The 19,144-nt window shown below is 52.3% G+C and overlaps 1 protein-coding gene across 4 annotated transcripts in view; it reads left to right on the plus strand.

The window, feature by feature from the left end:
* The window catches only part of LOC122541552 (tenascin-X-like), a 196,120-nt gene that overhangs the window by 156,653 nt on the left and 20,323 nt on the right, over positions 1-19,144 (plus strand). For all 4 annotated transcript variants that reach the window (XM_087979261.1, XM_087979257.1, XM_087979258.1 and 1 more), the window contains 8 exons: positions 1,334-1,633; positions 2,363-2,653; positions 4,078-4,368; positions 5,648-5,770; positions 6,120-6,263; positions 8,061-8,180; positions 9,100-9,243; positions 9,447-9,577. In XM_087979261.1, the coding sequence (XP_087835387.1) occupies positions 1,334-1,633; positions 2,363-2,653; positions 4,078-4,368; positions 5,648-5,770; positions 6,120-6,263; positions 8,061-8,180; positions 9,100-9,243; positions 9,447-9,577 (1,544 nt within the window). The remainder of the gene's footprint in view (positions 1-1,333; positions 1,634-2,362; positions 2,654-4,077; positions 4,369-5,647; positions 5,771-6,119; positions 6,264-8,060; positions 8,181-9,099; positions 9,244-9,446; positions 9,578-19,144) is intronic.

Raw genomic sequence — 19,144 nt, forward strand, 5'->3', positions numbered from 1 at the left:
CTACCATAATACAAAGTGTATGCAGCTCTGTGGCTCACTATCATAATACACAACTTATGCAACTCTGAGGTTCTCTACCTTAATATACCATGTATACAGATCTGTGGTTTTCTACTACAATATACAGTGTATATAGCTCCGTGGTTCTTTGCCATAATATGCAGTGTATACAGCAGTCTGGTTGCCTACCATAATGTACAGTGTATATAGCTCTGTGGTTTTCTACTATAACATACAGTGTATATATTTCTGTGGTTCTCTACCACAATGTACTGTGTATACAACTGTGTTTTATAACAATATACAGTGTACATAGCTCTGCGATTTTATACCATAATATAGATTTATATTATATATATATATATATATATATATATATATATATTGTATATATGTGTGTATAGCTTTACTGATCTGTACCATAATATACTGTGTGCATAGCTCTGTAGATTTATATCATACCATAGAGCATATAGAGCTCTATGGATCTGAGCCATAATCTATGTGTATGTAACTCTATGGTTTTATATATACTGTCTATAAAGCTCTGTGGATTTATATAACATACATTGTGGCATCATCTATGGATCTGATGCATAATATACAGTACTTGTAGCTCTTTTGATTTATACTGTAACATACAGTCGAAATAAACCAAAAAAAAGCTGAGTTTTTTCACAAAAAAGATTAATACACATTAGTTTCAGATATAAACTCTTAAGAATGATATTGGTATCTATAAGTTATACACTCCTTGTCACAATGTAACTCAGTGAATCTGTACCAAATATAGTTCTTATAACTGTGTGGAGTTATCATAATCTATAGTGTAAATAATTCTAGCTGTATGCCATAGTTTATATGCGAGATATACCGGATTCTATATGATATATGCATCGTATCTATCTACAGTGATCCATGATCCCTCTGTACCAAACGCTATGGTTTCTTTACTTCTGCTAGCAGTGTCTCCTCCCCAGTGAGCCAGTCTGATATCTCTGCATCTGAATTCCAATTCGCAGCTCCCAATCCAAGGGAAACACATGCCGGTCAGGCCTTTATCCTATAGGCTCCCAGAGCCAGCTGGGAAAGATGGAGCAGCAGAGTAAATGCAGCTTCTGCAAAGGTCTGGGGTTAGATTTTGTGTCTTCTCTTTTACCCATTTGTTGTGAACTGCACCCATCTTCCTGTTGACCCTGTGGATACTTAAACCAACCTGAAAGAATAAGGTTTGGGTTCGGAGGTTAAGCCCCATTAGTTTACAGCGAGGGGCCTTTTATCCAGAGTACAGTCTTTAAATTGTGATTTTTTTTCCCCTCTGCTTTCTCTCTAGCTTCCATAGATACCAATGGTGTAAAGCCCAGCAGGCTGAGGAAACTGATCCGCCTTTCGGGGAACAATGTCACGCAGGATTCCCTGCAAATCTTTTGGGCAGCTGAAAGTGGCTTTGATTCCTTTCTGATCCAGTACAGAGTGGAAGGATCTGAGGAGGTGCAGAACTTCACAGTGCCTGCTCATCAACATTCGTCCTTCATTGAAGGCCTGAGGCCTGGTACCAAGTACCTGGTTTCTCTCTATGGACTTTCCGGAAGCAGACGGACTAGGCCACTAACCACTATAATAACCACTGCAGGTATTCCTCACAAACCGGTCCCCTCAGGAAAGCTGTCTTAATGACTGAACTGGAAGTTTTCCCATCCTGTACATTATAGTCCGCTCTAAGCTCCAATGGGAAGCGGCCATCTTGGAATGATCCCCACTTTCATTGTCCATTTGTCAAGTGTGGCATGTACTGGGAAAACTCAATTATTTAATTTGAATTCTCTTGAATTTCTTGGACATCAGAGAGTTAAGGGTTGCTCTGCTTGGAGCAGAGAAAGATACAGGGAGAATTATCAAACTACATAGTTTTGATTAAGGAAAGGAGAAACTGCTTCCTGAGGCTGGAGGGTCAGTAACAGAAGAGACACATTCGAGATTACTGAATAAAGATTGGGAGATGGGGAAGCATTTTGTCACACAGAGTAGTTTGGTGTGATCTACATGGCTGAAGGTTTGATTGAATCAAATTCATAAAAACAGTTCAGAGGAAATTCATTGTACAATCGAAAGGGAACAATTCACTCAGGGTAAACAGCAAGGGATTAATTGGGAAACGCTTTGAAAAAAGCAGGCACGGCCATGGATGGTCATGTGGCCTCTCCCTGTGCCAGGCCATTCCACGATTACAGAATACTAACATAAACTACTGACTGACCCCTTTCTGTGTTCACCAGAAACTGTAAGGAAATGATTCTTCTCACAGTCGAACAGCAGTTCCTCCAACAGTAAAGTGTTGTGTATCTCTTCCTCCTCTTTTTAGCTTCAGCAGAGAAAGAGTTGGTGAAATCTGGCAAGTTTGGGAGCCTTTCGTTCTCGAATATCACGGCTGACTCCCTCCTCCTCTTGTGGTCCGCTGACACTGTCTTTGACTCCTTCCTGATACAGTACAAAGCTCAGGGGTCTGAACTTCTGCAGAATATCACTGTAACTGGTGACCGTCGCTCGGCCCTCATCACAGGCCTGAGGCCTACGACCAACTACACCATTTACCTCTATGGGGTGTCCAATGGCCAGCTCTCCAGGCCATTGGTGGCTCTCTTGACCATCACAGGTACTTGCAATCTAGGAATGGATCAAATGCTAGTCTTGGTTTTTCACTCCTTGTGAAATATTTTCTCCCTCCATCTCTCTCTCTCTCTATTCTCATGCAATATCTTGAGGCTGAGAGCAAGAAAATATTTCATTTTGTTCTCTGATTGCTTCTGTCGGTAAGGAAACCGCTGCCATTTTAAGACAGGTGATAGCAGGATGCTCCAGCCCTATTGGGCATTGCTGTAGTGTGATTGAGTGAAGTATAATTCAGTGTGAAGATGCTATGTAATTAGTGAGTAATAAAGATGTACAAAATGAGGTAAATGCAATTGAGCTTTTCTTACTGCAAGGCTTGGTTGTGTAGATTTTTACATGCTCATGCTCAGGTCAAAGTTTTATGTGGAATATGCTTGGCTTCCCATTTCTATTTTCCCTCTCTCCCCAGATTACCAGCTAGCATTTTATCTACAGAGAGAACAGGCTTCAGTGTGAAATCCCACAGTCATTAACTGTGTTTTGTTTCCAGGTTCCTGATTGTCTTCAATTTCAAATGGGCAAAGATAAAACAACTTTTGGAGGCATTTATTTCTTCCTCACAGGTTTCACTTCAGAAGAGAATCCCTCGTGTATTTATAGAATTCACTGTCATCCATACAATATAATATGTAGTGTAGAGTGAGTTAGAAACTGAATTGAGGAGTTTTGGAGGTTTACGTGTAGAGAAGCAGGTAGCTGGGAATGAAATACAAGCTGGAATTTAGTTGAGGGGTTCGGGTGGGTTTTATATATAGGATAACCAGGAGAGAGTTATAGACTGGAGTCTAAACAAGGGCTTAGTGGGGTTTATGTGTAGAATGGGAGAAAGTGAGGACTGCAGATGCTGGAGATCAGAGCTGAAAATGTGTTGCTGGAAAAGCGCAGCAGGTCATGCAGCATCCAAGGAGCAGGAGAATCAATGTTTTGGGCATGAGCCATTCTTTATGTGTAGAATAACAATTACCTGGGGAAGTTGAGTCAAAAAGTGGGATACTGGAAAAGCACAGCAGGTCAGGCAGCATCTGAGGGACAGGAAAGTCGACAATTCTGTGCTGATGACGTGGGATGTTGATACAGGACTGAGTCTAATCAATGGGATAATGGAGTTTATGTATAGGATAATAAATAACTGGTTCGTTGTTACAAATTGAGTCCAATTGAGGGGTTTGGGGAGATTTGTGCAGAGAATAACAGGAGTGAAAACTGGAGTCCAGCAGGGAGTGAGTACAATTACTCATGCATTCGGGAGTAGAGGGTGAAAATTTGGGTTGTATTCCGTTTCTGTTGCTGGACTAAGACAAGTGCAGATTTAGATGAAAATAAACCTTCTGTGTTTTCTCTCCACAACCCTCTCCCTCCACCCCACCTCATGCACCTGGATAACTGTCCGTTTCCTCCTCTCTCTAGCGGTTCCTGTTCACACCGTTGGTGTCAGTGCCCTGGGAAGACTCTCAGTCTCCGATATCAACACTCACAGCCTCAAGCTCAGCTGGGCCGTGGAGGAAGGGACCTTTGACTCTTTCTTGGTCCAGTATAGAGACTCCGAGGGGCAGCTGGGGGTCAAAGAGGTCACGGTGCCAGGCAACCTCCGCAGTGTCTCCATCGGTGACCTGGCCCCCAGCACCGAGTACCTCATCTCCCTCTATGGCATGTTACAGAACCAGCAAACAGAACCCATTCCCATTGTGGCACGAACAGGTACTAACATGCCCTGCTCACTAATTCGGTGTCCTCAGGGCTACACTGACTCTGTTCTCTTTATTCTTTATCAAATTTCACCCCAGTTCAGGACCTCCGTTTGCAGCATTAATAATTTTACACTAGATTATCTTTTTACAGTCTAGAGTCTGGAGAATCGTGTTGCTCCCTGGGACAGTCTCTCGTCCTGCCTGGGCCCAGGCCCAGGCCCAGGCTTTGTTTCTGTTTGCAGTCCGAGTGTAACAGCGCGGTTAGATGGGGCAGTGTTGAGGCTGGCTGTTTTTTCTTGACCTCCTCTCCATATACTGGGCTGCTCAGTGTTTTCTGGGATAAGAACACCAGGGACTAAGCAGACCGAGAGAGCACCTGTACTCTGTTCCATCTGGAACACTCCCGTTCCTTCCTGCGTGCTGGTTTCAGTTGAACTGTGTTCAGTATCTGAGGTTCCAATCCTCTACAGTCACTACCACCTCCACCGTCCTGCTTCCGATATCACTCCTGCATATCTCCGGGAGGCACTGGGACCAGTTGGCCGATACAAAGGGAATGATGGGTAATCCATGCCAGCCTGAGGTTTGACTGCTGGAAGGTAATACTGGACTGTAGAGATGAGGCATCAATTGGAAAAGAATCCACTGCTCTGGTACATCTGACGTGAGCAAAGTCAGATCCACGTCTGAGAAGGTTCAGAGTGGCCTGGCCACCCTGGGATCTTGGCTGATACATTTTTGGAGGATGGGGGTGTGTGGGGTGAAGGGAAGGGTGGTGCAGGGTATTGGGAGAGACTGTACTGCCTCATCAAAGTGTCTTGTCAGTGTTCGACTGTTCAACATTACTCTGCCGCCACGCCATCCTTTCAGCCCCATGAAAATGGTGCCTTGCAAAGCACTGTGGGTAAGTTACCTCATGTCCCATGGTGCACTTCCCCTGTCTCCATTCGAAGGATCTGTGTTGCCACGGGGCCCTTTTGGTAAAGTAAGAACATTTTGTCAATTTATAAAGGCCGTTGTGAGAGGCACTCACAGAATGTAGTCTGTGATTGATTAAAGTAAGGCACGAGATCACAGCCTCTCAGGTTTGAGGAGCCATTTTCTTTTTCTTCAGCCAGGCGATGGTTGAAGACTCTGCTCCCATTTACACGGATTGGGGAATTGTTCATTCTGACACCCTCTTCCTCTGGCTCCACATGACATGGTTCCTCTGGTCTCCTGCATCGACTGAGAGTTTGTGTGAATCGCTCAGGGTTTGTCACTTCCTCTTTTTGTCATTTTAATTGCAGCTCGAGAGAGTCCGAGCAGACTGAGTTTCTCCGATCTCACAGACAGCTCAGTCACCGTCCACTGGGCAGCGCCGTCAGCGCCTGTCGATAGCTTCAAGATCTTCTACGTCCCGACGAAGCGAGGTGAGAGGGTGATGGCCAGGCCAAGGATCTGTGGTCAGTCACTAACTGAGTGTGGGTGTGGGTCTGTATGTGTGTTCTAACCATTCAGTCAGGACAACTGATCTTTAACCCTCTGGTTTGCTGCAGCTCAGTGACCTTTAACTTTCAGTGCATCCATTGAGAGTTTCTGAGAGTTTCGCTGTGTGTGTGTGTGTGTGTGTGTGTGTGTGTGTGTCGCTGACCTTTAACCTCTGGCACAGCCTGTGGTGACAACCCTTAACCCTTTTGTACACCAATCCTCAGTAACCTTTAACCCCAGCACATCTGCAAACATTAACTGAGATCTACCCCCCCACCCATGTTGTTTCAGGTGAACCGAGGAGCACGGTGATAGCCGGCAGGAAAACCAACGTCACCCTGAGAGACCTGCTCCCGGATACCCAGTACGAGGTCAACCTGGTGGCTGTGCGGGGGGCCACGGAGAGTCCACCCATCCTGGACCACTTCACATCTGGTGAGCAAGGTGGGGGGAGTTGGGGTCGGGCTGCTGGATGGTTGTGGGGATGGGGGAGGGTGGAGTATGGGGGTGGGTGTAGGGAGAGAGAATGGGGGCTGGATATTGCTTTGTGAATTAGAACTCTAGCACCCCCTCCACCCCGGTGCTGAGGTACTCACAGAAACCCTAGAGGCCTACAGTGTGCAAACAGGCCCTTTGGCCCTTCTTGCCCATTCTGCCCGGTCTTCACAATTAAACTGGTCCCATTTGACAGTCCATTCCTATCCCATCCAGGTACCTGTCCACATGATTCTCAAATGTGACTCTCCTTCTCTACTTGCTCTGTTCCAGACACTCACCACCCTCTGTGTGAAAGGAATTGTCCCTGGAGCCTTCTGTACCTCACCCCTTAAATCTTTGCCCTCTAGTCTTAGACTCCTGTCTAAGACTAGGGGGAAAAACTGTTGGCTATCGACCTGATCTATGACTCTTGTTTTTATGGACCTCTGTAAGGTCACCCCGTCAGTCTCCTACGCTCCAGTGAAAAGCCTCCCAGCCTATCCAACCTCTCATCACAACTCAAACCTTGCAGTCCAGGCAACATCTTAGTAAATATTTTCTACCCCAGTTTAATAACATATTTTCTATAGTAGGGTGACCAACTGCATGTGGCCTCACTAGTGTTTTGTACACCTGTGACAAGATGTCCCAACACTCATACTCAATGCTCTTACCGATGAAAGCAAGCATACCCAAAGCCTTCCCTACCGTCCTATCTACCTGTGACTGTATTTTCAAGGAGCTATGAACCAACACCCCTAAATCTCCTTGTTTTATAACACACCCCAGGGCCCTACCATTGACTGTGTAGGTCCTGCCTCTGGCTTGACCGACCAACATGCAACACCTTATATTTATCTGCATTAAACCTGACTCCATGGCTGTTCCTCAGGCCATTGACCCAGTCGATCAGGATCTCTCTGCATTCCCAGACAACCTGCTTCACTGTCCACTACTCCACCATTCTTGGTATCATCTGTAAACTCACTAACCTTGCCCCCTTCTCTCCCTCCAGAATGCCACATCTCTCCTACCTCAAGCAGCATCTGCTGAGCCTCACCCCCTTCCCTGCCTTCTATCCCATTCTAATTCCCCACACCCAGCCTTCCTTCATTCCCCACCTATCCCCTCCTCTAGGACAACCCCCTTTTCCTCCTACCCATGCCCCCAACCTGTTCCAGACTAACAACAACATCCCCCTCCCCGAACCCCATTGCTCCCCAACATTGCTCACTGTCCTTTGGAAAACGATGACTGTAACTCCATTATGGAAGAGGGGAGACAGAGTGAAAAGAGGAAACTACAGGCCAGTGAGCTCAGCACTGTCACAGGGAAGGTGTTCAGGCTCCGATTACAAACATTATAGGAGGCCATTCAGAAACAGTCAAGATAATCAGGCAGAGTCAACATGGTTTGGTGAAAATGTTGTAGAGTTATTTGAGGAAGTAATGTGTTGTGACGGGGTGGGGGGAGGGGGCGGGGGGAACAGTGGAGGAACTGTACTGTGGAATGCAGACGGTGTTTGATATGACACTACACTGAAGCCGATTGCAGAAAGTGGTGTGAGGCTGATGTCATATTGGCATGAACAGACATTTAGTTAGCTGAGAGCAAGCAGGCATTAACCAGCTTGATGACCACACCTTGGGTTCAATGAGGCACTGTGCCAGTTGGAGACACTGCCAGACAGAGAATAGGAGAACACTCTGTGCGGGCATAACACAGAATCTCAGGATTGTGTTTCTGTTCATTCAGCTCCGGATGCTCCGACAAATCTGAAAGCTGTGAATGTTTCCGAGACAATGGCCCTCCTGGTTTGGAGACCTGCGATTGCACCCATTGACCACTACACCATCACCTACAGCAGCAAAGCCGGTGAGGGGGCCAGGAGAGTGGGGAATGTCCAGCACAGGAAACCCAGCTCAACACCATCTCAACATAGGACAAATCATCCCCGTATCACCAAACCACAAACCCCACACAGGGATGGACACTGACCCCACACCCCTAAACCCCATACAGGGACACAAACTATCCCCATATCCCCAAACCCCATACAGGGACACGCACTGTCCACATATCCCCAAACCCCATACAAGGACTTACACTGACCCCACATCCCCTAATCCCATACAGGGACACACTCTGTACCCATATCCCCAAACCCCATACAGGGACACAAACTATCCCCATATCCCCAAACCCCATACAGGGACACGCACTGTCCACATATCCCCAAACCCCATACAAGGACACACACTGACCCCACATCCCCAAACCCCATACAGGGACACACACTGCCCCCATATCCCCAAACCCCATACAGGGACACACACTATCCCCATATCCTCAAACCCCATACAGAGACACATGGTGTCCCCATATCCCCAAACCCCATACTGGGACACGCACTGTCCCCATTTCCCCAAATCCCATATAGGGACACACACTGTCCCCATTTCCCCAAATCCCATATAGGGACACACACTGTCCCCATATCCCCAAATCCCATATAGGGACACACTCTGTACCCATATCCCCAAACCCCATACAGGGACACACACTGACCCTATATCCCCAAACCTCATACAGGGACATGCACTCTCCCCATATCCCCTTATCCCCAAACCCCATACAGGGACACGCACTGTCCCCATATCCCCTTATCCCCAAACCCCATACAGGGACACGTACTGTCCCCATATCCCCAATACTCCACATTGGAATAGACACTGTCCATGTATCCTAGTCGGATCTGAATGTATTCAGTGATTCTCCTGCCTGTTTGTACCAGGTGCCACTGTCAGCCGGGATGTTCCCGGTAACTCAGCCCAGCTGCAGCTGACTGGCCTCACTGTGAATACTGAGTACACAGCAGATATCTCTAGTGTCAGCGGAGACAGGATGAGTCCGAGAGTCACTACCAGCTTTGTCACTGGTGAGTATTGGATGGAGTGGGCTGTGGGACAGAATGCAGTCCCAGTTTGCCTCCCATTATGTGTTTTCTGTGCCCCCTCATTGGGGTTTGGGCTGTTCTGAGATGGTTAAAGCCTTAGCACTTTTCTCTCTCTTGCGCTCTCTCTCTCTCTCTCTCTCTCTCTCTCTCTCTCTCTCTCTCTCTCTCTCTCTCTCTCTCTGCAGGTTCTGATCTACCAAAGGACCTAACAGTGAGTGACATCTCATCAAGTGAAGCCCTGGTCTCCTGGAAGAGCCCGAGAGCCCCAGTGACTGGATATCTGCTGCTGTATGGGACTGAGGGAGACCTGTCTCAGGTAACACTTCGATCTATTTGCTCCCCACTGTTCTGTGTCAGCCTGTCTCCCCCTGAAACTATTCCTCATCACTCTGTGTGTGTGTTAGTTCCGGACTGGAGGACCTCCCCTCCCCACTCTGTCTCCACACTATCCGCCTGCCCGGAGCTCATCCTGAGCTGTGCTGCCTGTCTCTTCACTCTCGCTCTCTCTCTCTCTCTCTCCCCCTCTCTCTCTCTCTCTCTCTGATTCCCAACGCCATGTCCCATCCTGACCCAAGCTGCAGCACCTCCTGTTCTCTCACAGTTTCTGCAAAACTCTCCATGGCCTAGCTGCTCTCTCCAGGCTCCTGCAGCCACAGCCTTCCTCTCACTCTGGCTTTGTGAGACTTCCCCAGTCAGTCGCTGTACCACAGGGCACCGTGCCTTCTGCTGTGTCAGCCCTAAGCTCTGGAAACTCCACCTGACAACTCTCCACCTGACAACTCTCCACCTGATCACCTCTCCACCTCTCCGTCTCTCCACCTCTCCGTCTCTCCACCTCTCCGTCTCTCCACCTCTCCGTCTCTCCACCTCTCCGTCTCTCCACCTCTCCGTCTCTCCACCTCTCCGTCTCTCCACCTCTCCGTCTCTCCACCTCTCCGTCTCTCCGTCTCTCCACCTCTCCATCACTCCCCCTCTCCGTCTCTCCACCTGTCCTTCTCTCCCCCCGCTCCGTCATTCCCCTTCTCCGTCTCACCGTCTCTCCACTTCTCCATCTCTCCACCTCTCTATCTCTCCACTTCACTGGCTCTCAATCTCTCAGTCTCTCCCCCTCTTTCCCCTCTCCGTCTCTCCACCTCTCCATCTCTCCACCTCTCCGTCTCTCCACCTCTCCGTCTCTCCACCTCTCCGTCTCTCCACCTCTCCGTCTCTCCACCTCTCCGTCTCTCCACCTCTCCGTCTCTCCACCTCTCCCTCTCTCCACCTCTCCGTCTCTCCATCTCTCCACTTCACTGCTTCTCCGTCTCTCTGTCTCTCCCTTACCATCTCTCCCCACCCCCCGTCTCTCCCCCTCTCCGTCTCTCCACCCCTCGGTCTCTCCCCCTCTCCGTCTCTCCCCCTCTCCGTCTCTCCCCCTCTCCGTCTCTCCCCCTCTCCGTCTCTCCCTCTCTCCGTCTCTCCCTCTCTCCGTCTCTCCCTCTCTCCGTCTCTCCCCCTCTCCGTCTCTCCCCCTCTCCATCTCTCCCCCTCTCCGTCTCTCCCCCTCTCCGTCTCTCCACCCCTCGGTCTCTCCACCCCTCGGTCTCTCCACCCCTCGGTCTCTCCACCCCTCGGTCTCTCCACCCCTCGGTCTCTCCACCCCTCGGTCTCGCTCCCTCTCTGTCTCGCTCCCTCTCTGTCTCGCTCCCTCTCTGTCTCGCTCCCTCTCTGTCTCGCTCCCTCTCTGTCTCTCTCCCTCTCCGACTCCCCCCTTCTCCGTCACTCCCCCTCTCCGTCACTCCCCCTCTCCGTCACTCCCCCTCTCCGTCACTCCCCCTCTCCGTCACTCCCCCTCTCCGTCACTCCCCCTCTCCGTCACTCCCCCTCTCCGTCTCTCCCCCTCTCCGTCTCTCCCCCTCTCCGTCTCTCCCCCTCTCCGTCACACCCCCTCTCCGTCTCTCCCCCTCTCCATCTCTCCACCCCTCGGTCTCTCCCCTTCTCTGTCTCTCCCCTTCTCTGTCTCTCCCCCTCTCTGTCTCTCCCCCTCTCTGTCTCTCCCCCTCTCTGTCTCTCCCCCTCTCTGTCTCTCCCCCTCTCTGTCTCTCCCCCTCTCCGTCTCTCCCCCTCTCCGTCTCTCCCCCTCTCCGTCTCTCCCTCTCTCCGTCTCTCCCTCTCTCCGTCTCTCCCTCTCTCCGTCTCTCCCCCTCTCCGTCTCTCCCCCTCTCCATCTCTCCCCCTCTCCGTCTCTCCCCCTCTCCGTCTCTCCACCCCTCGGTCTCTCCACCCCTCGGTCTCTCCACCCCTCGGTCTCTCCACCCCTCGGTCTCTCCACCCCTCGGTCTCTCCACCCCTCGGTCTCTCCACCCCTCGGTCTCTCCACCCCTCGGTCTCGCTCCCTCTCTGTCTCGCTCCCTCTCTGTCTCGCTCCCTCTCTGTCTCGCTCCCTCTCTGTCTCGCTCCCTCTCTGTCTCGCTCCCTCTCTGTCTCTCTCCCTCTCCGACTCCCCCCTTCTCCGTCACTCCCCCTCTCCGTCACTCCCCCTCTCCGTCACTCCCCCTCTCCGTCACTCCCCCTCTCCGTCACTCCCCCTCTCCGTCACTCCCCCTCTCCGTCTCTCCCCCTCTCCGTCTCTCCCCCTCTCCGTCTCTCCCCCTCTCCGTCACACCCCCTCTCCGTCTCTCCCCCTCTCCATCTCTCCACCCCTCGGTCTCTCCCCTTCTCTGTCTCTCCCCTTCTCTGTCTCTCCCCCTCTCTGTCTCTCCCCCTCTCTGTCTCTCCCCCTCTCTGTCTCTCCCCCTCTCTGTCTCTCCCCCTCTCTGTCTCTCCCCCTCTCTGTCTCTCCCCCTCTCTGTCTCTCCCCCTCTCTGTCTCTACCCCTCTCTGTCTCTCCCCCTCTCTGTCTCTCCCCCTCTCTGTCTCTCCCCCTCTCCGTCTCTCCCCCTCTCCGTCTCTCCCCCTCTCCGTCTCTCCCCCTCTCCGTCTCTCCCCCTCTCCGTCTCTCCCCCTCTCCGTCTCTTCCCCTCTCCGTCTCTCCCCCTCTCCGTCACTCCCTCTCTCCCTTTCTCCCCTTCTCTGTCTATCCGTCGCTTCCACTCTCCCTCTCTTCCCCACTCCATCTCTTCCCCACTCCATCTCTTCCCCACTCCGTCTCTCCCCCTCTTGGTCTCTCTCCCTCTGTTTCTCCATCCCTCCGTTTCTCCATCCCTCCATTTCTCCATCCCTCCGTTTCTCCATCCCTCCGTTTCTCCATCCCTCCGTTTCTCCACCTCTCTGTTTCTCCACCTCTCCATCTCTCCACCTCTCCGTCTCTCCACCCCTCGGTCTCTCCACCCCTCGGTCTCTCCACCCCTCGGTCTCTCCACCCCTCGGTCTCTCCACCCCTCCGTCTCTCCACCCCTCCGTCTCTCCCCCCCCCCCCGTCTCCCCCCCCCCCCCCTTGTCTCCCCCCCCTCTCCGTCTCCCCCCCCTCTCCGTCTCCCCCCTCTCCGTCTCCCCCCTCTCCGTCTCCATCCTCTCCCTCTCCACCCCTCTGTCTCTCCCCCTCTCCGTCTCTCCCCCTCTCCGTCTCCCCGCCCTCCGTCTCCCCCCCTCTCCGTCTCCCCCCCTCTCCGTCTCCCCCCCTCTCCGTCTCCCCCCCTCTCCGTCTCCCCCCCTCTCCGTCTCCCCCCCTCTCCGTCTCCCCCCCCCTCCGTCTCCCCCCCCCTCCGTCTCCCCCCCCCCTCCGTCGCCCCCCCCTCCGTCGCCCCCCCCTCCGTCGCCCCCCCCCGTCTCTCCCCCCCCCCCGTCTCTCCCCCCCCCCCCGTCTCTCCCCCCCCCTCCGTCTCCCCCCCCCGTCTTCCCCCCCCCCGTCTTCCCCCCCCCCTCTCCGTCTCCCCCCCCCTCCGTCACCCCCCCCCGTCTCCCCCCCCCCCCCGTCTCTCCCCCCCCTCTCCGTCTCCCCCCCCTCTCCGTCTCCCCCCCCTCTCCGTCTCCTCCCCCCTCCGTCTCCCCCCCCTCTCCGTCTCTCCCCCCCCCATCTCCCCCCCTCCTTCCGTCCCCCCCCCTCTCCGTCTCCCCCCCCCCTCTCCGTCTCCCCCCCCCTCTCCGTCTCTCCATCTCTCCGTCTCTCCCCCTCTCTGTCTCTCCCCCTCTCTGTCTCCCCCCCCCCCCCTCGGTCTCCCCCGTCTCTCCCCCTCTCCGTCTCTCCCCCTCTCCGTCTCTCCCCCTCTCCGTCTCTCCCCCTCTCCGTCTCTCCCCCTCTCCGTCTCTCCATCCCTCTGTCTCTCCCCCTCTCCGTCTCTCCCCCTCCCCCTCTCCGTCTCTCCCCCTCTCCGTCTCTCCCCCTCTCCGTCTCTCCCCCTCTCCGTCTCTCCCCCTCTCCGTCTCTCCCCCTCTCCGTCTCTCCATCCCTCTGTCTCTCCCCCTCTCCATCTCTCCCCCTCCCCCTCTCCGTCTCTCCCCCTCCCCCTCTCCGTCTCTCCCCCTCTCCGTCTCTCCCCCTCCCCCTCTCCGTCTCTCCCCCTCCCCCTCTCCGTCTCCCCCTCCCCCTCTCCGTCTCTCCCCCTCTCCGTCTCCCCCCCTCTCCGTCTCCCCCCCTCTCCGTCTCCCCCCCTCTCCGTCTCCCCCCCTCTCCGTCTCCCCCCCTCTCCGTCTCCCCCCCTCTCCGTCTCCCCCCCTCTCCGTCTCTCCCCCTCTCCGTCTCTCCCCCTCTCCGTCTCTCCCCCTCTCCGTCTCTCCCCCTCTCCGTCTCTCCCCCTCTCCGTCTCTCCCCCTCTCCGTCTCTCCCCCTCTCCGTCTCTCCCCCTCTCCGTCTCTCCCCCTCTCCGTCTCTCCCCCTCTCCGTCTCTCCCCCTCTCCGTCTCTCCCCCTCTCCGTCTCTCCATCCCTCTGTCTCTCCCCCTCTCCATCTCTCCCCCTCCCCCTCTCCGTCTCTCCCCCTCCCCCTCTCTCCCCCTCCCCCTCTCCGTCTCTCCCCCTCCCCCTCTCCGTCTCTCCCCCTCCCCCTCTCCGTCTCTCCCCCTCTCCGTCTCTCCCCCTCTCCGTCTCTCCCCCTCTCCGTCTCCCCCCCTCTCCGTCTCCCCCCCTCTCCGTCTCCCCCCCTCTCCGTCTCCCCCCCTCTCCGTCTCCCCCCCTCTCCGTCTCCCCCCCTCTCCGTCTCCCCCCCTCTCCGTCTCCCCCCCTCTCCGTCTCCCCCCCTCTCCGTCTCCCCCCCTCTCCGTCTCTCCCCCTCTCCGTCTCTCCCCCTCTCCGTCTCTCCCCCTCTCCGTCTCTCCCCCTCTCCGTCTCTCCCCCTCTCCGTCTCTCCCCCTCTCCGTCTCTCCCCCTCTCCGTCTCTCCCCCTCTCCGTCTCTCCCCCTCTCCGTCTCTCCCCTTCTCCGTCTCTTCCCTTCTCCGTCTCTCTACCCCTCGGTTTCTCCACGTCTCCCCGTCTCCCCGTCTCCCCGTCTCCCCGTCTCCCCGTCTCCCCGTCTCCCTGTCTCCCCGCCTCCCCGCCTCCCCGCCTCTCCGCCTCTCCGCCTCTCCGCCTCTCCGCCTCTCCGCCTCTCCGCCTCTCCGCCTCTCCGCCTCTCCATCTCTCCATCTCTCCATCTCTCCATCTCTCCGCCTCTGCCTCTCCATCTATGTCTCTCCGTCTCTCCACCTCTCTGCATCTCCACCTCTCTGTCTGTCCACCTCACAGTCTCTCCACCTCACCATCACTTCATCTCTCCACCTCTCCATTCCTCCGTCTCTCTGTCACTCCGTCTCTCTGCCTCTCCACCTCACAGTCTCTCCACTTCTCCATCTTCCCATCTCTCCATCCACCTCTCCATTTCCCACCTCTCCCTCTCTCCAACTCACCATTTCATCGTCTCTCAAACAGGAAGAGAGCAGCCAATCCCTCAGAGCTCCTGGTGCTCAGAGCATCTCAATACATCCCTCATTCAGCGATCAATACATCCCTCACTCAGTAACCACTCCATCCCTCACTCAACAATCCCCACTTACTTCACTGTCCATGCTATTAGCCAGCAGTTTAGAATCTCAAGGGCTGGTGTGTTTGAAATCTTTAAGTCAGTTAAAGGATTTGACGGGGTAATAGGGAGAAACTGTCTCCATTGATGAAGGAATCCAGAACAAGGGCACATCATCTTAACGTTAGAGCCAGACCATCAGGGGGATGCAATGTTGGGGTTACTTAGTGCAGGATTACAGCTGTTCATTCAACAGTGTGCACAGAGAGTCCATTTTACGATCGTTAGAGTGACATAAATATAAGGAATTCATCTCTTTTATACACATTTTGTCATGTCTGTGTGTTCTGTATTTCAAATTCCAAACTTGTCTGTACATCAAAAACAGATGTCTCCAGTCCCAGGTACATATCTTTCTCCACACAAACACAGGCTCTTCTGCTCCCCTCGCTCGCCTCTCCCTGCTCCTGTTCTCTTCTCTCCTTATCTCTTCTCCCAGTCCCCCACTTCTGTCTCTGAACCAGTTATATATTTATCTTTTACGGGCCTTTCTGAAAGCTTCCTGCTGTTACTGACAAAGAACAAAGACAATTTACAGCCCAGGAACAGCCCTTCGACCCTCCAAGCCTGAGCCGATCCAAATGTACTGTCTAAACCTTTTGGTCAATTCCTAAGCATCTGTATCCCTCTGCACCCCACCTACTCATGCCTCTGTCCAGATGCATCTTAAATGAATCTACCGTGCCTGCCTTTACCACCTCTGCTGGCACCTACCACCCTCTGTGTGAAGTACTTGCTGTGTGTATCCCCCTTAAACTTCCCACCTCTCACCTTGAAAGCGTGACCTCTAGTTATTGAATCCTTCACCCTGGGAAAAAGCTTGTCTCTATCCATCCTGTCTATATCCTTCATGATTTTATAAACCTCAATCAGGTCAATCTCCTTTTTTCTCGTGAAAATAAACCTAACCTACTCAACCTCTCTTCATAGCCAGCACCTTCCATACCAGGCAATATCCTTGTAAACCCTCTCTGAACCCTCTCCAAAGCGTCCACATCCTTTTGGTAATGTGGCGACCAGAAATGTACACAGTATCCTAAATGCGGCTGAACCAATGTCTTGTACAATTTTAACATGACCTGCCAGCTTTTATACTCAATACCCCGCCCAATGAAGGCAAGCATACTATATGCCTTCTTGACCACTCTATCCACCTGTGTAGCAACCTTCAGGGTACAATGGACCTGCACTCCCAGATCTCTCTGCCCATCAACTTTTCCTAAGGCTCTTCCATTCATTGTATAATTTGCTCTAGAATTAGTCTTCCCTAAATGCATCACCTCACATTTGTCTGGATTGAAATCCATCTGCCACTTTTCCATCCAATTCTCCAGTCTATGTATATTCTCCTGTATTCTCTGACAGTCCCTTATGCTTTCTGCTACTCCACCAATCTTCGTGTCATCTGCAAACTTGCTGATCATACCAACAGTGCCCTTTTCCAGATCATTTATGTATATTACAAACAACAGTGGCCCCATCACTGACCCCTATGGAACACCGCTGGTCACCTTTCTCCATTTCGAGAAACTCCCTACATTTACTACTCTCTGTCTCCTGCTGCTCAGCCAGTTCTTTATCCACCTAGCTAGAACACTCTGCACACCATGTGACCTCACTTTCTCCATTAGCCTACCACGGGGAACCTTATCAAACACTTTACTAAAGTCCATGTATATGACATCAACAGCCCTTCCTCTATCTATCAACTTGGTCACTTCCTCGAAGAACTCTATTAAGTTGGTAAGGCACGATCTCCCCCGCACAAAACTATGTTGCCTATCACTGCTAGGCCCATTCTTTTCTAAATATAAATAGATCCTATCCCTCAGTACTTTTTCCAGCAACTTTCCCACCACCGACGTCAGGCTCACTGGTCTGTAGTTACCTGGAATATCCTTACTACCCTTCTTGTACAGGGGGTCAACATGAGCAACCCTCCAATCCTCCAGCATCTCACCTGTATTTAAGGATGCCACAAAGATATCTGTCAGGGCCCCAGCTATTTCCTCTCACCTCCCTCAGCAACCTGGGATAGATCCCATTTGGTCCTGGGGATTTGACCACCTTAATAACCTCGAGCCTACCCAACACAGCTTCCCTACTTATGTCAACGTAATCCAGACTAATCAAACTCTAATCTCAACATTCATCATGTTCCTCTCCTCAGTGAACACCGATGCAAAGTAATCATTCAGAATCTCACCCATTCTCTCGGGTTCGGCACACAGCCTTCCTTCATTAGCTTTTAGTGGACCAATCCTTTCTCTTGTTACCCACTTGCTTCTTATATAAGAATAAAATGCTTTGGGATTTTCCTTAATTCTGTTTGCTAAAGCTATTTCATGACCCCTTTTAGCCCGCTTGATTCCTCGTTTAAGACTTGTCCTACTCTTCCGATATTCCTTCAGGGCCCATTCTGTTAGCTGCCTAGACCTTATGTACGCGTCCCTTTTCCTCTTGGCTAGTCGTACAATTTCTCCTGTCATCCACGGTTCATGAATCTTGCCCTTCCTATCCTTTACCTTCAATGGGACATGCCTATCCTGCACTATCTTTAACCTATCTTTGAAAGCCTCCCACATCTCAAATGTGGACTTTCCTTCAAATAGCTGTGTCCAATCCACATTTCCCAGCTCCTGCCCAATTTTGATATAATTGGCCTTGGCCCAGTTTAGTACTCTTCCCTTAGGACCACTCTCTTCTTTATCTACGAGTATTCTACGACCTTTATGGTGTGCTGGGTTCATCAATGAAAACTACGCTCTTAATTCTACTCGGCATACAGATGACACCTTTACAACCCTTACAGTCTAATTAACCCTGACAGTGCCCCCTCTGGGCCCTTCCCTTAGGCCTGTACGTTCTCAGCATTGACATTTCCTTCACAATCAGTTACCTATCAACACTGGCCAGGCTGAGGGTCAGACTCTCTGTACTCATTGGTCCTTTAACATGGATCGTGATCGAGCATCATGTAGCCCTTAATTTGAAATTCCCATCGCCATCCCCTGTGTGACCTCCTATTGCAGTAAATCAGGAATGTTCAGTATAAAGTTAGTTAATAACCAGAGGGGATTTTTCGTATCCATGGGTATATCTGTGTGTTCAATCCCCAATTCCACAGTTCCTTCCTCCAGCTGGAGGTGGGTATAATGCTCAGCATTGTGAGGAAGGCTCACTCTGTTGATGCACTGTTCAGTGTGTCCTGTACCCTCACTGTGCCTACCCCAGAATACAGTGAGGTGTTCAGGGATAACAGAGGGGAACTGCCTCAGATTGCCTTTTCTACCTTTCCTCGTGTAAACGTTCAATGTTCTCGATATATTTGAACGGGTTCTCCCCTGTCCAGTCTTGCTGGGGCCTGTAGGTGGGAGCAGACTGACTGAGGCATGGCCATGATTGTGAACACTTTCTGTCCTGTGGTAGATGGTTTTTCTACAGTTTCATTGCACAATTCCCTGGAGCATTATATCCACATCCGGCCTCCTCTGTTAGGTAGATCAGATAAGTGTACTTTTATTCAGGATCCTAGTTTTTATCCAGGATCCATCAAGTGCAGGCTAACCAGAGGGCACTCTGTCCCTGCTGCAGCCGGTGGGATATCTCACAGCAGGTGGGATATCTCACAGCCGGTGGGATATCTCACAGCCGGTGGGGTATCTCACAGCCGGTGGGATTTCTCACAGCCGGTGGGGTATCTCACAGCCGGTGGGGTATCTCACAGCCGGTGGGGTATCTCACAGCCGGTGGGGTATCTCACAGCAGGTGGGATATCTCACAGCCGGTGGGGTATCTCACAGCAGGTGGGGTATCTCACAGCAGGTGGGATATCTCACAGCAGGTGGGATATCTCACAGCCGGTGGGATATCTCACAGCCGGTGGGATATCTCACAGCCGGTGGGGTATCTCA

The sequence above is a fragment of the Chiloscyllium plagiosum genome, unplaced genomic scaffold (assembly GCF_037043375.1).
Source record: "Chiloscyllium plagiosum isolate Xiang-an unplaced genomic scaffold, Cpla_swu_hap1 HiC_scaffold_35, whole genome shotgun sequence".
Taxonomy (NCBI): domain Eukaryota; kingdom Metazoa; phylum Chordata; class Chondrichthyes; order Orectolobiformes; family Hemiscylliidae; genus Chiloscyllium; species Chiloscyllium plagiosum.